The 22,125-nt window shown below is 35.6% G+C and overlaps 1 protein-coding gene across 1 annotated transcript in view; it reads right to left on the bottom strand.

Annotated features, from left to right (window-relative positions):
• The window catches only part of LOC150102899 (tRNA (34-2'-O)-methyltransferase regulator WDR6), a 624,232-nt gene that overhangs the window by 449,783 nt on the left and 152,324 nt on the right, over nucleotides 1–22,125 (bottom strand). The window contains exon 7 of the mRNA XM_090398196.1: nucleotides 6,793–6,855. Coding sequence (XP_090254322.1) covers nucleotides 6,793–6,855 — 63 coding nt within the window. The remainder of the gene's footprint in view (nucleotides 1–6,792; nucleotides 6,856–22,125) is intronic.

Genomic DNA, 22,125 nt, shown 5'->3' with positions numbered 1-22,125 from the left:
CTTTGGCTATCTTTGTTATCTGAGGACTTCACGGGAACTTTGGCAACTCAGCACCCGCTTATAATGAAAGCAGTGGCTACGCCATGCTGGAAACTCCGTCCGTAGATTCAGGAACTCTCCGATTCAAATCTCCCGGTGCCACGCATCCTCGCCTGCCGTTCAGCCTGGAACCAGCTACCTGGACTTTCTCCTCTCGATCACGAGATCCCGGGAAAAAAAAGCCTTGTTCTTCCTCCTGCAACACCTTATATTTTCTCCACATAGCGCCCCCTATCCTTTCCTGAAACACCTTGTGCGGCGCTATGTTAGTCTCATACGCTGAATGATGTCAGCACTTTTTTTCAACAGCAGGAAACCACGTGACTGTTGTTATACGCACCTGCTCCTAGCGTCACACAGCCTCGGGCGCTTATACTGACTGTACCAAACCTTTGGACCCATTCTTACATTGAGACCAGTGGAATACTTAAGCAAAATCTAGTTACACTTTACAATGCTGAATCCTGATTTATAATTTCATACAAAAACTTCTAAATAATACTATACACTTCCAAATTTGTTATACACCTTTATATTTTTCTAAATTGATTCTTTCTAAATGTTGTATTTTATATACTTTAATATTTTACATTTTAAACACTCAATATTATAATTCACTTCTACCAAAATGCAAGTATTTTCTAATGTGAATAATTTAATATGTAAAGGTGTACTTGATGAAATCTGTATGACCTCTTGAAATGAAGTCACAAGATCATTCAGAGTTCGACACAAGACGAATATACAAGCAAAGGGAAAAAATGTAACTTTTGCGACTTTTTCTTCCAGAAGGCTTCAGAAATTTCTGAGCCTTCTCATATTGGCACAGTAAGCCAATATATGAGCAAAAATTGTTTCATTCATTTATAATAATATGAAAGGGTCAGTGGCGTATTTAGGTATTTCCCAACCCTAGGTCCGCAAAAGTGCCGCCCCTCATGACCTTAAAAATTCCAATCTCCATTGACTGAAGTTGCCGTTGAATCCCATTTGCTTCACGTTGCGTAACTTTCTTCTGGGTGGTGTCATTTTCAATTTCGGACAAAGTGGAAATTATTTCTCTTTATCCCCCACAAAGACTTCGACAGGCATCATCACGAGCTGACCAACGAGTAGGCGAAGGGCGTTTTGATTACTTATGCAGAAGTTTTCAGTTGCTTTCTTAGAACACTCCACCAATGTGTTGAAGATGTGAAAAATACGTACAGTTTCTGAAGTACATCAAAAAATATGGAAGAATACGGACAGGATTCGGCAGTGCAAGTACCAATTAGAGACAGAATGTCCAGCACACGGTGTGAATTCTGCCAATGGCTTTATTTCATGAATTCATGCTTGCAGTCCTGTGTACTTGCCTGACATGTTACTATTATCATATGCCTGCCCTCTGCAATTTGCTACATCAATTCCAAGCTTGTTTAGTGAAGTCAAAACCGCCTCTTGTAACTCTTCAGATTTGTGACTTACATTAGGAATGAAACGCAAGAAATGCTCCACAGGAGTTCCATGTTCTTTCACATATTGTACAATGAAGGACAGCTGATCAACATGAGAAAAGTCTGGTGTTGAGTCAACGCTTATGGAATAGTACTTAGCTATTTTAAGTTCTTCCAGAATAAATTTGATTACTTTCTCGCCCATTATTTTAATAAATTCTTCATACATGGCAAAGGAAAGATAGGAAACGAAACCTTTTCCTTTTTTCCCGGTTTTTGCAATGTGCTCAGCAAGAAAGGGATCAAATTCACTAATCCCTATTGCCTTTTCAGTCAAGTTACCGACAACGGTACAGTAGCTTTCCGTGCACGTGTCTCAGTCTGTATAGTTATGCAGAATCTGATTACATGCCAATATGATTGCAGACTAAACTTACAATGAGGAAAAGAAAAATATATTTCTCTATTTGTGAGTAGATGCTGCATATAAGGAACATGTTATAATTAGAAAAATGAGAGCCTGGAAATTTCCACCGCCCCTCAAAATTTGCCGCTCTAGGCCCGGGCCTATACCTAAATATGCCACTGGAAGGGGTGCTTAAGGGTCAAAGCTATACAACTGAGAGGAGACCTCCAGATAGCCTTTAAATGAATGCGGAGAACCGACCAGGGCTTCTTGCCTAATGTCCAATCCTCACCTTCTCATGGTGCACCCTGTTAGGTATCTACCTGGTTAGTGAACGAACGAGGACAGGATGGCAATTTGAGATTTAGCCGACCGAACTGTATGCTTATTGGCTTAAACCAAAATACAAAAGGAAATGATGGTACAAGATGACAAAATTTCATGCCAGCTGGGCATGCTCATCCAGTTAAACAAGGCCCCCTGTTGTTTTCGCCAGGGAACCAGGGCAAACAGCAAAAAGTCAGCTACTGCAACAAATCCGAAAACACACTCCAACTCAACATCACCAGAGTTAAAGACCGGTACTATCGACATAAGAAGCCTGAATGGCAAAGAAATGGAGCTAGCTCAGGAATTAGATAAGTACCAGATAAGTACCACTCTACTTGAGACTAAAACAAACAAGACAAAAACTGGTGAGATCTTTCTGAGCAATAACTACAAAATGTTATATTCAGGCAATGACAATCAAGGAAGAGAAGGAGTAGCCATAGTATTCAACATTAAATATGAGGCTAATCTTCTTGAATGGCAGGCAGTCTCAAGTAAAGTGATGTGGCCAAATAAGAGAATGGGGAACTGAACAATGAGTCTTATTTGTGCCTATGGTTCCACAGAAGGTTCTACTAAGATAGAAGTGGAGGAATTTTTTGATACTTTAGAAAAAGTAACTGACATAATGAAAAAGTAAAAGTTGGTCCTTGTTGGGGATCTAAATAGCAGAGTAGAAAATGATTGTCAGGCATACAAAAATATGTTGGGAAAATTTGGAGAAAAGAGCAAAGCTAATAATAATGGCAAATACCTGTTGGATTTCTGCTCAGGACATGGACTGGTTATTACTAACACCATGTTCCAACATAAAAATGTGCACAAATTCACATGGAGAGAAGAGGCAAGGAATAAGAAAAGTCTCATTGACTTTGTTATTGTTGATAGTGATGTTTTCTCCCTGGTGCAGGACACCAGAGTGTACATAGGATTTGAAATTGGAAGTGATCACTATTTAGTGTTGAGCAGGATAAAATTGAATTTCATATTGAAAAGAATAACATGTAAGAAAGTTTAAAAGCAAATAAAAGTTGAGCAGCTCTTAGATGTGAAGTGTAGACTAAAATTCACAAAGATTATTGAAAAAAAATGAAAGAGTTTGAGAACAGCAACCAAACCTTGGAGATTCAGTGGCAAGCCTTGAAGAAAACACTGATTGATTCTGCCATAGAGGCATGTGGTGAGGTTGTCTGCAAGGATAGAAAAATGAGAACTCCATGGTGGACACAGAAAGATAAAGAGGCAGTGGTCAAAAGTTCCTGGCAAATAAGTCTGCTTGTGTTCTGAGAGAATACAGAGACAAATGTAAGAAAGCTAAACACTGTGTAAAACTAGCTAAACAAAAAGTCATGGGGAGGACTTTGGCAAGAACATAGAAAATAAATATCAAGAAGGTGGCAAGATATTTTGGAGGTTGTTGAAGAAGCTTAGAAATGGAGGAAGGAGTGCTGTAAAAGGAGTTAGAGATGATAAAGGTGACATGAAAACAGGAGAAAAAGATATCCTTGAAGTGTGGAGTAATTACTTCGAATAATTGCTAAATGAAACAAGCAGTGATGACAGCACAGTGGTAAAAAACATTCAACAGGCATACAGTCAAGAATATATATCCATACGTCAAGTAGAAAAAGCCATCAAAGTCTTGAAATTTGGAAAGGCAGCAGGAATAGATGATATTCGACCAGAAAAGCTAAAGTATGGTGGTATAAAAGTCTTACAGTGGCTGCACTGCATAGTTCAGAAAGCCTGGACAGAGGGACGTATTCCTGATGACTGGAGTAGATCTCTCATAATACCCATATATAAAAAAGGGAAATAAAACTGAATGTGAGAATTACAGAGGTATTTCCCTACTGAGTGTTCCTGGCAAGATTTATGCAAGTATACTTGAGAAACGGTTGAGAAGAATTGTGGAAGAAATGCTTGGTAAAGAACAAGCTGGATTCAGGCCAAATAGAGGCTGTCAGGATCAGATCTTCACTTTATGACAAATAGTTGAGAAATCATGGTAATATAACAAAGATCTATATTTAAGTTTTGTTGATCTGGAAAAGGCATATGACAAGGTGCCAAGAGAGAAGCTAGTCAATACGTTACAGTTATATGGTGTCAATGGGGCATTATATCAAGCAATACTTAGTCTTTATTTGAGTTGTAACTCAGCGGTTAGAATTGAAGGAAGTACAGGGAGATGGTTTAATGTTAAATCTGGTGTGAGACAAGGATGTACATTATCCCCTCTGTTATTCATTATCTATATGGATCATATTATGAAGGAAAGTAGTATTAAACATGATATCAAAATTGGAGATGTTTCTGCAAGATTCCTTGTCTAAATTGAATAACTGTTGTAATAGATATGGTATGAAGGTCAGCAATAAAAACACAAAGACAATGAAAATAGACAGAATTGTTGAAAATGTCAACTGCTTTGTGAACGGAGAACCCGTGGAACAAGTTAAACATTTCAGCTACATAGGTACGATTTTTAGTGAAGATGGTAAATTAAATATGGAAATAGACAATAGAATCAACAAAGCTGGTATGGTAGAAAGTCAACTGAATAAATTCATATGGAATAAGAGAGAAATTAGTGGGAACATAAATTAGCTGTATACAAGACAGTGTTCAAATCAATTTTAACTTATGAATCTGAGAGCTGGATCAGTAGTAAAACACTTGACCAAAGACTAGAGACCGCAGATATGCGAGTCCTGAGAAAGATTGGAGGCGTCAACAAATAGCAATAGCATATTAAAAATGAGGATATTAGTTAAGAACTTGACATTGTCAGAATCCAGGAATGCGTTAGCAGAGCTAATCTAAGGTGGTATGGTCACGTAAATAGAATGGGAGAGGAAAGATTAGCAGAACAAGTGTTCTTTGCCAGGTTGGCAGGAAAAAGACCCAGAGGAAGACTATAGGTGGATTGATACTGTACAAAGTTCCTTAGATGATAGAAATATAAGATCTGATAATGTTGGAGTCTTGACAAGTAACAGACTAATTTGGAGGAAAATTGTAAACAGGAAGTTAGTAATGAAGTAAATTTTTCATGTAATACTATCATATCCTGTACATCCCTTGAGGGTACATGGCAGGAATTTGATGATGATGATGATAATAACATGAATAATATCAACAATCAAAAAACAAAAAAAATAATGACAATAATAGCACTGTTAGAGCATCTAGCTTTGATAAATTGAATATGTTCATATGTCATACCTGTTATGCTTTAAATTAAATTATATTTAACTAGATAAAGTATTCAAAGCCTAGGCAACAACATGGACGTTCTTAATTTGAAAAGACCAACAGTGATCCTACAGTGACAGATAACTATTTAGTCTTGAGCAGGATAAAACTGAATTTCATATTGAATGAAAAGAAAAGTATTCAGAGGTAAACTGTAGATTCAAATACACAAACAGCATTTAAGAAAAAATGAAAGAATTTGAAAACATGATACAAACAAACTTTGGAGATTCAATGCATATCCTGAAGAAAACACTGACTGATTAAGCCAGAGAGGAATGTATTGAGATTGTCTGCGAGGATAGAAAAACAGCGCTCCATGGTGGAATTAGAAAGTTAAAGAGGCAGTGAAGGAAAAGAAGAAAGCATATCGAAAGTTCATGGCAAGTAAAGTACCTCGTGCACTTCGAGAATAAAGAGAAAAAATGTAAGAAAGTGAAACACTGTATAAAACTAGCTAAACAAAAGTCCTGGAAAAGACTTTGGTAAGAATATAGAAAATAAATATCAGGAAACTGGCAAAATATTCTGGAGGCTATCGAAAAGGTTAGAAATGAAGGAAAGAGTACTGTAAAAGAAATCAGATATGATAAAGGTGATGTGAAAACTGAAGATAAAGATATTCTAGATGTCAAAATAAGATATCAAATTTGAAGAGGCTAGATAACTGGTATGTTGGCAAATACTTCTTTGCTAACATACATGATATATCATCTTTATTAAGCAAAATAAGCTGAACTGAAATTTATAATTCTTCTACTTACTTCAAAAACCTGCAAAACATGAGCAGCAATTAACATGAAATTTACTTAACTGCCCAAACTCTTCATCTGTCACTAATACTACTACTACTATCATTCAACAGAATAAGCATACTTATGTATTTCTTTATGCAAATGCCAATTCTTTTCTCTTAGCTATCTATCTATCCATATGTCCATATGATACCACTATGTTCTATTTCCAACTTTAATAGGTGGGAGTAACAAAACAGAACAAATGAAACTAGAAATTAAACATACTGCTTCAGCATTCTGAAATAACATCTTTAATGAATTCCTCTCCTTTGATCAGTAGTCCTGTGAAATAAATATATGTACAGGATACTATGCAATATTATGTACGTTGGCATTATTAACATATTCCTATCAATCTTCACATCCTTCTTATTACCATCTTCCACCAGAGTAGTGACTGTTATATTATTCACATGGACCCTGCTGGTCCCATATCTATTACATGGGTGTGTCCTTAAGGTCAGTTGGCCTATTTTTTGAAACACAAACTAGACTTATCTAGTAAAACAGTTAAATCACTACTTACATTGTGGCATTTTTTCTTTTTGATCAATCGACCACCATGATTCCAAAAGCACAAACTTGAATCCTAGAACAAAAAAAAATTAAAACAAAGCATGAATATTAATTTATTCCTATATGCTACAACACACACACATGTATATACACACATTATAAGGATATAGTATTTTAGGAAGGACAGAAAAAATAGAAGAGGGAGTTGGGACATCCTACTAATGATATCATCATTTGACCAGTTAGTAGAAACTGATGTCAGATGCAGCAGTTAGTTTGAGGCCATCTGATGTGCAGTAAAGACTGAAAGGATAATATATCTGGTGGTTGCTATTGACATAGGTGTGTTGGGGCCGGCTCGCGCGAGCTGGTTGTTAAAAATTTTCAAATTTAGTAAGCCGGTTGTTAATGTTTTTAAGTCGGGAGAGCCGGTTATTAAAATTCTTTATGAAAGGATAGATGATGAATGATAGTATATACTTTTTCTCGTAAATATTTTGAAATTGTATAATAAACACTTACATATATTATTATTATCATCAAAAATAAATGCATAAAGGAGAATTCACAAAACACAAACTCAATTTACGAACGGGAATTTGGAAACAATTTTATATACTAAACAATGTCTGTATTCATTAAAACACAAACACATTATCAAAACTGCAGTACTGGGCATTTGAATAAAAAATAATGCCTTATTTTTGGGCGAATTTCCAAGAACTTACAACATTGTTAAATATAAAAATTCATTGCGACGGCTACAGTCTCTGTTCATTTGATCAACTACTCACAGTGTATAATTGTGCCAGTCATAAACGAGTGGTAATATTAGTGTTACATTTTTTTTATTTTGTTCAGGATTTCATTTGATAATACATAATAAAAATAATCGTTGTAGGTAAAATAGGTTATAGGATAAGTAAGTTGTAGGTAATATAGGAAAATTTTCTTTATGTGTTTTTATTTCATTTTATTTTATTTTATTTATTTTTTTTGTTTATGATTAAAATAATTTTAATCAGGGTTAGAGTTTTGTGGTTGAAAAAGCGGATAGCTGTTAGTAGGAGAAATGAAATAGAAATAAGCAACAATAAATATTCTTCTGTTTTTTAATAAATGTGTGTAAGAACAACATAATGCCTTTCCATTAGAAAAATGTTAAGAAAATTTTTTTTTCCAGCCCTTACTATTCAAAATGTCGAAGAGGCAAAGCGATTTATGAAACTTCTTAAACATTAAAAGGACAAAATTTGAAGAAGCAGAAACAAAGACATCTGAAGATACAATAGAACTTTGTGAAGAATCAAATCCTTCAAATATTGTAGAAGATTCAATCTGTGACAATAATGAAAATTCCTTATTAGGAGAAAAATCTAATCCTTCTCTTCCAGATTGTTGGTGTGAAAAACTAATAATTTTTTAGAACAATATAAATGGCTTGATATAAAGGAAGGAAAATTGGGATGCAAAGATTGTTTCAAAGTTGGAAATTTAGGACATTTAGGAGTATGTGCATGTATCAAAAGAATGGGGTATGTATTTGATTGTCCCAAATGGAAACAATAAATGTTCTAGACAGGCTTCTTTGAGAAAAAAAAATTCGAGAACATAATTTGTCAAAATTAGTCTCGTACAGGATTTATTAAGGAAATCAGCCAATGACGCTATACCAAATTTAATACAAAAAATAAATTCTAAACTGATTGAAATTACTGTGAAAATATTTAACACTGTGTATAGTTTAATAAAACGAAATAGACCCTTAGCTATTGAAGAGGCACTAGAATTGCAAACAAAAAACGGTGTTGACATAGGAAATTGTTTACATATGTGATATAGTGCTACAAATAGTGCAGAGCATAATGCAAATGAAATTAGAATAAAAATATTTAAAAATGTGATCAACGACAATTCTAAAATTTGCATTATAATTGATGAAGCGTCCACAATTTCAAAAAGAAGTACTTTAGTAATCTATTTACAATGTAGTGTACCATCCATCTCCAATCAAGTTATGTTGTTTGTTGCATTGAAAGAACTGATATCTACAACTGCAGAAAATATTTAAAATATTTTAATGTCCACATTGAATCAATTTGGTTTTGATTATGAATATTTACAATGAAAAATTAATAGCACTCTGTTCTGACAGTACCAGTACAATGCTAGGGAGGAAGTCTGGAGTGGCTACCAAATTAATGGAAAAATTTTCAAAAATAATTGTTTGTCATTGTTTAAATCATAGGCTTCAGCTAGCACTTGACGATTCAATTACTGATATAAAACAAACAAATCATTTTAAAATATTTTTAGATAAAATTTATTCAATTTATCACCAATCAAATAAAAATAGAACTGGCAGCTATAGCATATCCTGCTTTGTATCAGCATTTTGCTCAGTCTGCAGTTTATATCGGTATGGTAAAAAGATTAACAAATATACATTTTTTTTTTTAAAGATCTGGCTCTAATGATAGATATTCTCGAAGAATTTTCTTTACTTTCGATTGGTCTTCAATCCCAAAAAACAAATTTAACCAAAGCTCAAACGTTAATAAAATGTACAATACGTGCTTTTGAACTTCTTAAAAACAATCAAAGAAAGAATGAGCAACAAATTAATGAGTTAATGGAATCTCACAAATATAAAGCTATTCCATTTTATAACGACACAAAATAACGTCACTTCCCAAAGAAAAATTGCTTGACAAAATTATTTATTTTATGAATTTGCGACTTTTATCCAGCGAAGAGAATAAAGATATCTTAGAACTATTCGATTTACTAGATGAATCCACATGGCCCTATGAAAAATTAACTTCACCTTGGATGAAAGGCGAAAAAAAATTAGATCAATTAATTGAAGTTTTGAAATACCAGATAAATAAAAATGATTTTCGAGATTTTGTGAATAACAACATAAAAGGAAAAACTGAATCAGTTCCTACAACAATTAAAACAGCTAGAAAAATAATTAACACTATAGCAGTCGGTAGCGCAAAAGCTGAACGAGGTTTTAGTTTAATGAACGTGATATGTTCAAAACTTAGAAACAGTTTAACGGTTGAACATATTTTTGATTTCATGATGATTAATTTACTGGGCAAAGAATTAAAAGAATGGGACGCTACACCTTTTGTAAATTCATGGATAAATAAAAATGACAGATTGGCCACAGATACGAGGGTACGATAGAAAAAGGAGAAAAATTTTAGTGAAAATAACAGTTGTATACTGTCACCAATTGGAGAATACCTTCTTTCTTCCCATGCATTATTGATATCTTTCCCATTCAGTAACTGATGCCATTGGACTAAAGAAGGTATTCTCCAATTGGTGACAGTATACTACTGTTATTTTCACTAAAATTTTTCTCCTTTTTCTGTCGTACCCTTGTATCTGTGGCCAATCTGTGCTTTGAATTAAGCTTTGAATACATGCTTAATTGAGTTAGTATCTGATTGTGTCGCTAGAGTCAAAGAACAAATAAGGAGGGAGTACAAAAGACGTGTAACCATATTATTATTATTATTATTGTTGTTCCGGGAAACTCCAAGGAGTCGACAGACTCATCGAGGGAGGCCCTAACATCATGTCAAGAACAACTATTCAACATTCACACAGTATCTATCATACCTTGCCTTGAACTCATTCACGGTCGTAGCACCCACAACAGACTCTGGAAGCTTATTCCACTCATTTACCACTCTCCAAGTAAAGAACCTAGCTCTAACACCCTTGTCAACCACGCTCTTGCCCAGCTTCCATGCATGGCCCCTAGCCCTCCCACCACCAGTCATATTTTCAAAAATATCTTCTGGATCAATCTTATAAAAACCCTTCAGTAATTTGAATGTCTCAATCATATCACCCCTCCTTCGCCTATCGTCCAATTTCTGCAACCCACAAATCTTCAACCTATTCTCATAAGGTTCATTCCACAGACCTGCTATCATCTTGGTCACTCGTCTCTGGACCCTCTCCACTTCCTCCCCATCACGAAGAAACCCTGGTGCCCATAACTGGGCACAGAAGTCCAGATGGGGTCTTATCAAGGCTCGATACAGAGGAACAACAACTTGTTCATCTCTGCATGTTAAAGTATTTTTCAGAAGCCAAGTGATTTGGTGAGCTGTTTCAGTTACTTTTGCAATGTGCCCCCTAAACTTCAACTCCCTATCCACCAACACTCCCAAATCCCTGGCCTCATCAATCTCCTGGAGTATGGTTCCACCAATGCGATATACTGCTGCTATTCTTTTCACCCCAAAGTGCATAACCTTACACTTTGCCACATTAAATTGACATCCATTTTTCCTAGCCCAGTCCTCCAAACTATCCAAATCATCCTGTAAAATTTTGACATCCTGTGCCCTCACAATTGCTCTACCCAACTATGCATCATCAGCAAACAAGTAAACACTTCCTCTCAGATCCTTTCCAATATCATTGATGAACAAATTGAAAAGCAGTGGTCCAAGAACAGAGCCCTGTGGCACTCCATGAAGCCAAAGATTCCATAAAAAGAAGATGTTGCAGAAATATTGTGAGACAAGAGTGAGAGCAGTTATAAAATATGAAATAAAGGCCAGAAAAGTTACAATTATGGGGGGGGGGGGGAGAATTAGCTGTGCGAGGTAAAAGCATCCTAACCCAATTTTAACACTATGCTGCAAGTAAAAGAATAAATGAATGTGGGAGAATAGCTTTAGTGAATGCAGAAGATACTTTTGTGTCAGAAGCAGATGAGAATGTTCAAATGATGAGTGTTCACTTCACTAAAATCTACCAACCAAGTGTATGTAACATGGTGCACTTTCTTTCTACCACTACACTGGATGAAGAGAGTGAGGTGCATAAAAATTATGATCAACAGTTGTTGAACCTGGATATCAACTCAGCAATAGGGTAATCAGCATATGATTACCCTAGATGGGAAATCAGTATATGTGCTTAAGGAACATTCAAAAATTGCATGGCCCTTGACATATTTATATTACTTGAGTTTATATAACTTCAGTTTATATTATTTCAAAAAGATCCCACAGGACCAAAAAGAATGCACGATAGCTCTATGTACAAAAAGCGATGTGTCTAACTACTAATCTATCAGTATCTCTGGAGTGGCATTGAAAATTTTAGATAAAGTGGTAAGAACTTGTAAACAGAAATAAGCTGACAGACAAGCAATGGGTTTACTAAAGAAAATTTATGTCAAAGTAATTTGCTCATACTCTATAATAATATTACAGCCGAATTGAATAAAGGGAATGGATACACTATGATACTGTTGGACATTGCTTAGGTATTTGATAGAATACCACATGAAAAGCTGTTTCATATAGTGGACAAGATCAGACTGGAAAATAAACTATTGACTTGCATAAGCAGGTGGCTGGTGTATAGGTATCAGAAAATAGTATATGGTGGGTATGAACCTACCAAGTTTTAGATGACCAGTGATGGTCCCCAGAGAACATCACTGGTCACATTGTCATTCCATCTATACATTAATGATATTAGGAAGGACCTGATAGAAGACGTTCAAACTGTTTGCTGATAATGCAAAGATAGGCATGCCAATCAGGGATGCTACTGATATACACTAATCTGAATAACCAGGAACAGTAGACAAATGATAATGGATGACAATTCAACATGAGTAAGGGTAAAGTTATCCAGTTTGGCATGATGAAATTTTCACAAGCATATTATATTGGTGGGATTATGTTACAAAAAAGTGATGAGACTAGAAATCTTTGAACGATTATTATTATTATTATATAGGCACCTCCATGGAGTCTGAAGACTCACCGCAGAAGACCCAATCTATTCACAATCTATCATACCATTCTTCGAACCAGAAAAAGGACTCACAACAGACTTTGGCAACCCATTCCACTCATTCACCACTCTCCGAGTAAAAAATCTAGTCCTCACACCCCTATTGACCACAGCTTTATTCAACTTCCATGGATGATCCCTTGTTCTGGTCCCTCTAACGAAGTGCTGAAACATTTACCCTGCATCTATCCTATAAAATCCTTAAGTAACGTAAATGTTTCTATCATATCAACCATTTACCCTGCATCTATCCTATAAAATCCTTAAGTAACTTAAATGTTTCTATCATATCCCTCTTTTTCTCTTATCAACCAACTTTTGCAATCCACACACCTTCAACTCTTCCTCACAGGGAACATTCCACAGACCACTCACCATCTTGGTCACTCGCCTCTGAATCCTCTACACTGCTCCCACATCCCCAAGAAACCCAGGGGACCAGACTTGAGCACAGTAATTCAGATGTAGGTGTATCAAGGGCTTATAAAGAGGAATAACAACCTCTTTATCTCTACCTGTTAATGTGCTCTTCAATAGCCATGTAATCTTATGGGCTACCTTACCAATATGTCCTCTAAACTTTAATTCTCTGTCTACCAACACCCAAAAATCCCTAGCTTTATCTATTTCCTGGAGTACAGTGCCATCAATGTGATACACAGCTTGTAATCTATTATCCCAAAATGAATAACTTTACATTTCTCGACATTAAACTGACATCCATTAACTATGCTTATACTGACAGCCTATTTAAATCTTCCTACAAACTCTCCACATTGCTTTAACTATTACTCTACCTAATTTTGCATCATCAGGAAACAACTGAATATTTCCCTTCAGGTCATTCCCTATATCATTTATGTACAAATTACACAACGGTTCCCAGCACTGAACCTTGTGGCACACTACTAGTTACCTGTTTTCACCTCGATTCTGCTCTTCCGTATACCACTTTTTGATATCCATCCAGCAGTCACCCTTTTATCCACTTAACCAGTGTCAAATCCATCCAGATTTGTTTTAATTTGTGTAACAGTGTTCCATGTGGTATTCTCTCAAATGCCTTTACAAAATCCACCAAAATCACTGTGTAGCCATTTTCTTTATCCAACTCAGCTGTTATGCTATTATAAAAAGCTAGTAAATTACTAAGGCATGACCGACATTTCACAAAGCCATGTTGACCCTCATACATTATCATATTATTATCTACCCATTCTTGAATTCTCTTTTTTACAATTTTGCTAGCCTTTACCACCATGCTTGAGATACTGATTGGTCTATAATTTTTTACTGTAGTCTTAGAACTTCTCTTATGCAAAGGAATAATTTTGCCCTCTTTCCACTCCCTTGGAACCCTACCAGAGCTGACACTTGAATTAAACAGCTTAGTCAAGGCCATTGCCAGTTCCCTTGCACATTCTAATCTTGCAGTATTTACATTGAGATTCTGCAATATCCAAAGAACCTCCAATTCATCTACTTCTGTTCCCACATTAGTGTCTGTCACATAGATTAAAGCAATAACCTCACTAGGAAGATATATGCTTGCAAAGTGGTCACTCTAACTCAACTATTTTATCTGCTCCTGCCTCCTCATGATATCATCGCTCATTAAGGTTAATCTTCCATGATTACTCTTCCTCTTACTTGCAATGTAACAAAAGAACTCTTTGGAATTTCCTTTAGCCTGCTCGGCTAAATTTTTCTCATAATCTGCTTTTGCCTTCCTTGTCACCTTTTTTGCCTGAGCCTTGTACTATTCATGAGTTTGCTAGTCACCTTTCTGTTTATATACCCTCCACAGCATTTTCTTCTTCTACAGCTCTGGCTTAATGATATTACTCATCCATCTAAAGCCTACCCAATTAACCCTCCTTACCCTAGGTATTTTAATATTGCTTCCTGTAGATAACCCTTAACTATATCCCATACACTACTAACATCCTTATCCTGCAGTGTTTTATGCCAAGATCTAAGCTTTTTCCAAGATTGAAGCATGTCATAATCGCCTGCCTTGTAGTTCCACAAATATCCCTTCTTGATAGAATATTCCTCATGTTTTACAATCTCCCAAGTCAAGACCACATGGTCACTTTCACTGATTGGAGGAAATGTTGTCACCTTGGTTATGGATAGCTCTTCTGATCCTATGGCCAGGTCCAATACTCTCCCACCCCTAGTCCTCTCCATCACATGCTGCCTTAAGTAATTATCCCTAGCAGGTGTATAAATTCTATTTCTTTTCTGCCATGTGATTTTTCTTCCTTCCAATCTATATCTCCATAGTTGAAGTCCCCCATAATAATTTCTCGACCTGTATTCATTGTACTAATTTGGTAATGCATGTCTTCCAGATCATCCATGGAACTCCCTGGCTTATAGCAACAACAAACTGTATATTTTGTCTTATTGGTCTTAATCTTACACCAGATTTCTTCAAATGAACAGCCACCCTCCTGCCTGTCTCCAATTCTTTTTGGTTGTAATTCATCTCACATCATCAGCAGTACTCTTCCCCCATTCTATCTTCTCTACCTTCCCTGAAAATACTAAACCATTCCCATTCTATCCCTGTAACTACATCATCTGCTGTTAGCAAAGGTGAGGGTGTATACTAACCAACGCCAAAAACTCCTCCCGCTTGTTCCTGATACTTCTGGCATTAGTATATAGAAACTGTAGCATGCCTTTATTCACCCACCCACCTTTACTTTCTGAATTGACTACCCTATTCAATATTTTTGCTTGAGAATCTAGATTCCTCATTCTCACACTCACTCGCTTCATGGGTGCCTTCACACAAACTCACTTGCTTCCACCCTACTTGCTTCAATTTCCCTGAATTTGCATGTCAGCATGCTCGGTTAAGCTCTCTCCAGACACCTAACACCAAAACCATTCAGATGCAATCCATCTGCATTGAAAATCCTTCTTTCTGTTAAACAGAGACCACAGAACCATAAATTCTATATCACTCATTTTGCACGATATACGTACAAACTCATTTACCATCAATGACATTCTCCTCAGTTTGCCTCTTTCTCCTCATTTTGCAGCATGGTAGGAGACTTACAATCTTCACCTTCTCGCGGTTCAATTTTGTCTCTGGCTAACATCATGAATTTTTGCTCCAGGTCTCCATACATAATTTTCTCCTTAACTTGTTGTTCTTGTTTGTTTGGTCGGTCTTTATTATTCTTTCGGATCACTTGCTTCTTTATTTTTTCAGCCCTGCTTAACTCCTGCTGCTTCTGCAGTTTTTGAATTTCGTGCTTTGTGCTATGAAGAATAACATTTAAGTGCTATTTCTTTATTAATGTCCATTTCATTCTCCTCTATTTCCATGGCTGCACATTTGATGTATGATTAACATCTTCCATCTTATTGTCAGTATTTGTTGTGTTCTCATCACCTAACATACACTCACTTTTAAAACACTTAATACATACTCTCTCTCCAGTTTCAATTTCCTTCCATATTCTTTAATTTTCTCGATACATACATTTCACATATAGTGCACTGAATAATATCTCGCAAATTCAAATTGCCAGACAATGTGGTCTTTGCCGCCACTATTCGTAGCGTTGGTGCCATGCTGACAATATCACAAGTTATAAATATACTAATACTCTAAAAACATAAAAATCTACACTAACACACTACAATACTCTAATTTTCTGATGAAAAAATGCAACAAAACATATAAAAATCGGTAATTTCACACGAGCACTTAAATTACATAACTACTCACAATATAAAACCAAAACCCACCTATCCTATCCTGAACTTTGATTTCCTGTCCACCAAACAGTGGACAGGAAATCAAAGTTCAAAGTCACATTGCACAAATTGCAAATACAACTTCCAAGATAACTGTGATGTTAAAATGGAAGTCATTTTGTCTCTTTACAAAGCCTTGCTATGACATCACCTGTACTACTGTGCACAGATTTGGTCTCATAGGTATGGAGGGCATAAAGAAATTGTGGAAAAGGTTCAAAAAGAATAAAAAAAATTATATAAGAATTAAGGAAAGTAGGCTACAAGGATACAATGAGAGTAGGTGGACTGCAGAAACTGATAAACATTAAAAAGAGGGATGATATCACAGAGGTCTATAAACTTCTGAAAGGGTACTATAGATTATCAACTGATAAAATTTTTCTGTACATGGAAGATGGAGAGAAGCAAGGGATATTGTGGAAGTTGAGTTTGTGTGCATGCAGTTACACAAGGGAGATGAGAAATACATTTCTCTTTCATGGAGCAGTTAGTGAAACAATGTGCCTGTTGAAGAAGTGAGTACATCAAGTATGAATGAGTTTGGCTGTAAAGCAGTTTAAGGCATCTGCTCACCAACTAACAGCCTGTGGGTATGAATCCCACTATGGATATGGAAGTTTCATTAATGTATTTTAGTGGTAGATGAATCTCAATATATAAGGCCAGTATCCTTCTTATTAGAGGTTTGAAATGGCCTGAAAAGTTCTATGTTTATTCTCTAAAGCAGTATTTTTTGATTATTTAACCCTTGGGCAATCCATATTAACTATACAACAGACTATCAGTCTTTCATGGTTGTGATTCACATAAAAAAAAATCAATCACATTTCAGATATTATTGACCTATTTTCAAGAGGAGAATAATTTTTTGTGTTATCCATTATGGCCTCACTTTTAGACATCTACTTTCAAAATTTTATGATATATTAATTTAGGAGTATATAAAATAAATAACACTAATAAGGCTAAAAGGAACATAACACCTCTGAGGTAAAATAAAAATATATACACATACCATTCCACCACTCAATATAATAACAAAACAAAAAAAATATTCTGTTTATTCTGATCAGCATAACCTGGGTATTATTCTTTCTACCAACATACTCATCCTTTCTGATCACTCTTTCTTTATCCACAAATCATGTCATTGCCTCTCTCCTCAACTATGCTGGATAGTCTTATTTTAAATGCATGTGTTGTTCTATTCTTATTCTATATTCAGATAGAATATGTTCATGTTTATTGCTAATTTTTATACTGTAAAGAAGTATTCTCACTACTAGTTATTTCATAAAACTAGACATCCTTAGTAAATCTACTGAAAGATAAACAAAAGGGTGAAGGAAATTAACAATGTACACACAAAAATGTAGATTAACAGTTGCCATAAGTTAGTTATTCCAAACTTATTGGATATTCTTAGTTTGACATCCAAAAAATAAGGAAGCAAGTCAATGGTTTTTGTTCATCCATGAATTAACTATATACACAGAGCTAGGGGTGGGGGGATCCACACTGGGCAGCACTTTGAACCTTTTTGAACTTCTGCAGTTAATTCTAAAATACAGTCTCGAGAACTCATTTCCAAATATTGTAATACTACTGCAAATTTTCCTCATAATTGCTGTAAGTGTTGCTTGTTGTGAGAGGAGTTTTTCTAAATAAAATTAATTAAGAATTACATACATTACTATGAAATAGACTTTGCCAATCTCATCGACGATTTTGCTAACAGAAAAGCAAGAAAAATAACATTTTAGAATGTTAAAATTAAAGTTTTACTTCAAAAATAAACATCATCATCATCAAATTCCTGCCATGTACCCTCAAGGAGTGTACATGATATGATAGTACTACATGAAAATTTACATCATTACTAACTTCCTATCTACAATTTTCCTCCAAAACAGTCTGTTACTTGTCAAGACTCCAACATTATCAGATCTTATATTTCTATCATCTAAGGCACTTTGTACAGTATCAATCCACCTATATCTTGGTCTTCCTCCGGGTCGTTTTTCCTGCCAACCTGACAGAGAACATTTGTTTTGCTAATCTTTCCTCGCCCATAGAATGGGCGAGGATGCTGACAATGTTAAGTTCTTTCCTAATATCCTCATTTTAATGCATAACATTAGACATATCCGCAAGGAGATGTGTTTTGCATTAAAGGAGATACTGAGACAGGAGTGTTGATAGCTTGCTACACCTTTGCAACAAGTTGCCCTGGTGTTGTATCACCTTACCCCAGTCCTGAAGATACTTTCAGGCACAAACTTTGTTTGCTCACACTTGGATAAAGGATTAAACTAAATTTATTATACTCTAACCAAGTGAAAAATAAACTTTTTCATCCTCATTTTTAATATGATATTGCCATTGATGCCATCTGTTCATGCCTATAATCTTTCTCAGGACTCTAATATCTGCGGTCTCTATTCTTTGGTCAAGTGTTTTACTTCTGTCCCAGCTCTCAGATCCATAAGTTAAAACTGGTTTAAACACTGTCTTGTATACAACTAATTTAGAAATTAGTGTTCCGACTAATTTCTCTCTTATTCCATATGAATTTATTCAATTGACTTACTACTACCATCTTTGTTGATTCTGTTGTCTATTTCCATATTTAATTTACCATCATCGCTAAAAATCGTGCCTAAGTAGCTGAAATGTTTTGCTTGTTCCACAGATTCTCCGTTCAGAATACGGTTGACATTTTCAACGATTCTGCCTATTTTCATTGTCTTTGCCTTTTTACTGCTGACCTTCATACCATATCTATTACAACAGTTATTCAATTTAGTCAAGGAATCTTGCAGACTTGTAGCAGATTTTATTTAGAAGTATAATACCGTCCGCAAAGAGCTGACATTAACATATCCAATTTTGATATCATGTTTAATACCACTTTTCTTTATAATGTGATCCATATAGATAATGAATAAGAAAGAGGATAATGAAGATCCTTGTCTGACACCAGATTTAACATTAAACCACCTTCCTGTACTTCCTTCAATTCTAACTGCTGCAACAAAAGCTCTAGCTACACCACTGTATATAAAAGTATTTCTCATGTCATTGAAAGTGATGAGATTGCAACTTAATCAGAAATGACAAATATTCACATAACTAAAATTCCACTAGAGGGCCATCATAAGTTGTGTAGTGTCAGAAAGAGCTTTGGAAAGATAAGTGCTATTTTGAATAATAATTGGCAGTGTTTCAAGAATTTTAGGGTTTAATTATTTATTTTTTGATAACAAAGTGTCTCTGCATGATTTTTGGTGTGAATTCTGCCAGATTTAATAGTCTAAATTTTTGCCTTTTTTAAGTATAACACAATGGCAGTCACAAGGTCAACCATGCAGGCATCGACCAGTGCTGCTAAGCAAGCGCCATTAAAGTCAAGTGTCATTTGCGACATAGACTTTTTGAAACTAATTCGATGTCGTTAGTGCAATAAGTATGTATGGTGGAGTGTAAGCGATGTGTTTGTGGAGTGACAGAGAGAAAATGAACGAAAGACGAGAGAAAGTAAGGATTTGTCAGAAGTGCGATATATTGTCGAACCATAATGCAAAGAATGCAAAACTGATTTAAAAGATATATAATGTGCATGAAAGAAATGGAAATGAAACAAAAGCTAGAGAAACTGAGGAAATGAAAGAATGCAAAGATGTAGAAGTGAAAGTTAGTGATAAGGAAGTGAGTAAAAGTATGAATGAGGAAATGGAAGTATGGTGTGGCAGAACGAGAGGTAGCGAGATTGTGAGAGTGAAATTCTCAGAATGCAAGATTTAATGAAAGTTATTAAAAATGAAATGAACAATAATTGGGTTGTTTGAAAAGTTTGGTAATTTTCCAATAGACAGCGACACAATTCGTTCATTCATACCAGTGTTGGCACGTATCATCTTTTTTATGATCCCAGGCAAAATTTTAGCCAGGTGCGACGCGTAGTTCTCATTTGGCAAACATTTAAATAACGTTGTTCCATTTTTCATAAAAATGGAGAAAAACGAGTTTCGTGCCGTGATAAAACATTTTTATTTGAAGAAGCAGACGGCTGTGCAGATCAAAGCCAAGTTAGATGTAGTTCATGAGGACTCTGCACCAGCATTAAGACTATTTATTTTTGGAGAAATAAGTTTAAACGTGGTGAAAAATCCATCAAAGATGAAGCACGCACCGGATGCCCGACTGAGGTCACTATGAAGGAAATGATTGACAAAATCCATGGTATTTTTATGGAAGACCACCAAGTGAAAGTGCGCAAGATTGCTGAGATTGTAGGCATCTCAACTGAATGGGTGTATAATATCTTGCACGAAAAAAAGCTGTGTGTGCGATGGGTGCTGCGATTGTTGACTGTCAATCAAAAACGCATGCGAAAAGATATTTCAGTGCACTGTTTGGGGGGGGGGGGGTATTTAATCGCAACTTGCAGGATTTTTTGTGTCGATTTATGACTGTAGACGAAACTTGGATCCACCACTACACACCTGAGTCCAAGCAGCAGTCAAAACAGTGGACAATGCCCGGTGAAAGAGCACTGAAAAAAGTGAAGACTGTTTTGTCAGCTTTGAAGGTGATGGCCACTGTTCTTTGGGATTCCCAAGGAATTATCATGATAGACTATTTGGAAAAGGGTAAGACAATAACAGGAGTCTATTATGCATCATTGCCGGACAGTTTAAAAGAAGAACTGAAGAAAAAACAGCCAAGCTTGGCACACAAAAAAGTCCTCTTTAATCAAGGTAATGCACCATACCACACACATCGGCAGTTGCAATGGCAAAATTGCAAGAATTGGTTCCAATCCACCATATTCTCTGGACTTGGACTTATGTGACTTCTTCTTGTTCCCAAACTTAAAAATTTGGCTCGGTTGGAAAAAATTTCCTTCGAACAAGGATGTCATCAAGACTGTCAATGACTATGTTAAAGATACCAAGCAATTTTTTTTTGTCTTGCACTACCTGTGGGATCAGCTAGTCTTGCATAAATTGCAGGCACAAACTTGACATTTTGTCTGTTTGCTTACTTGGAAAAAATGGAGTAAAACCAGGTTTAAAATTGCTTGGTATCTTTAACATAACTATACCCAAGTTAAAAATACTTTCTACATCTATATCTCCTCCTGAGATTTTTATTTAACAAGGTTATAACACCTTATGGTAACTCGTTTTGGTAAAATACTTACAAGCTCTGCATTACTAAATCTTGGTATTTCTAGCCTGGCTCCCCACTGATGAGACCTCAATAAAGGTCAAAACTGGTCTGGGTAGTGGCCCCTTGCCTTTAATACAAAACATCATACATCCCCTTCTTGGAGATGTGTTTTGGCATTAAGGGTAAATATTAAGATTAGTGATCAGAGCTTGCTCCACCTCTACCACGAGTTGCCTTGGTCTTGCACTACCTGTGGGATCAGCTAGTCTTGCATAAATTGCAGGCGCAAACTTGACATTTTGTCTGTTTGCTTACTTGGAAAAAATGGAGTAAAACCAGGTTTAAAATTTCTTGGTATCTTTAACATAACTATACCGAAGTTAAAAATACTTTCTACATCTATGTCAATGACTATTTTACACAATTTGACAAATCTTACTTTTTAGATGGGATGAAAAAATTCGAAACCTCCTGGACCAAATGTGTAGACCTCGATGGAGACTATGTTGAGAAATAAAGGTGATGTTTTCCAAAA

Source organism: Typopeltis vanoorti, chromosome 9 (assembly GCF_054136105.1).
Source record: "Typopeltis vanoorti isolate ZY-2024b chromosome 9, IOZ_Tvanoo_1.0, whole genome shotgun sequence".
Taxonomy (NCBI): domain Eukaryota; kingdom Metazoa; phylum Arthropoda; class Arachnida; order Uropygi; family Thelyphonidae; genus Typopeltis; species Typopeltis vanoorti.
This window is presented reverse-complemented; position numbering and strand designations above follow the sequence as displayed.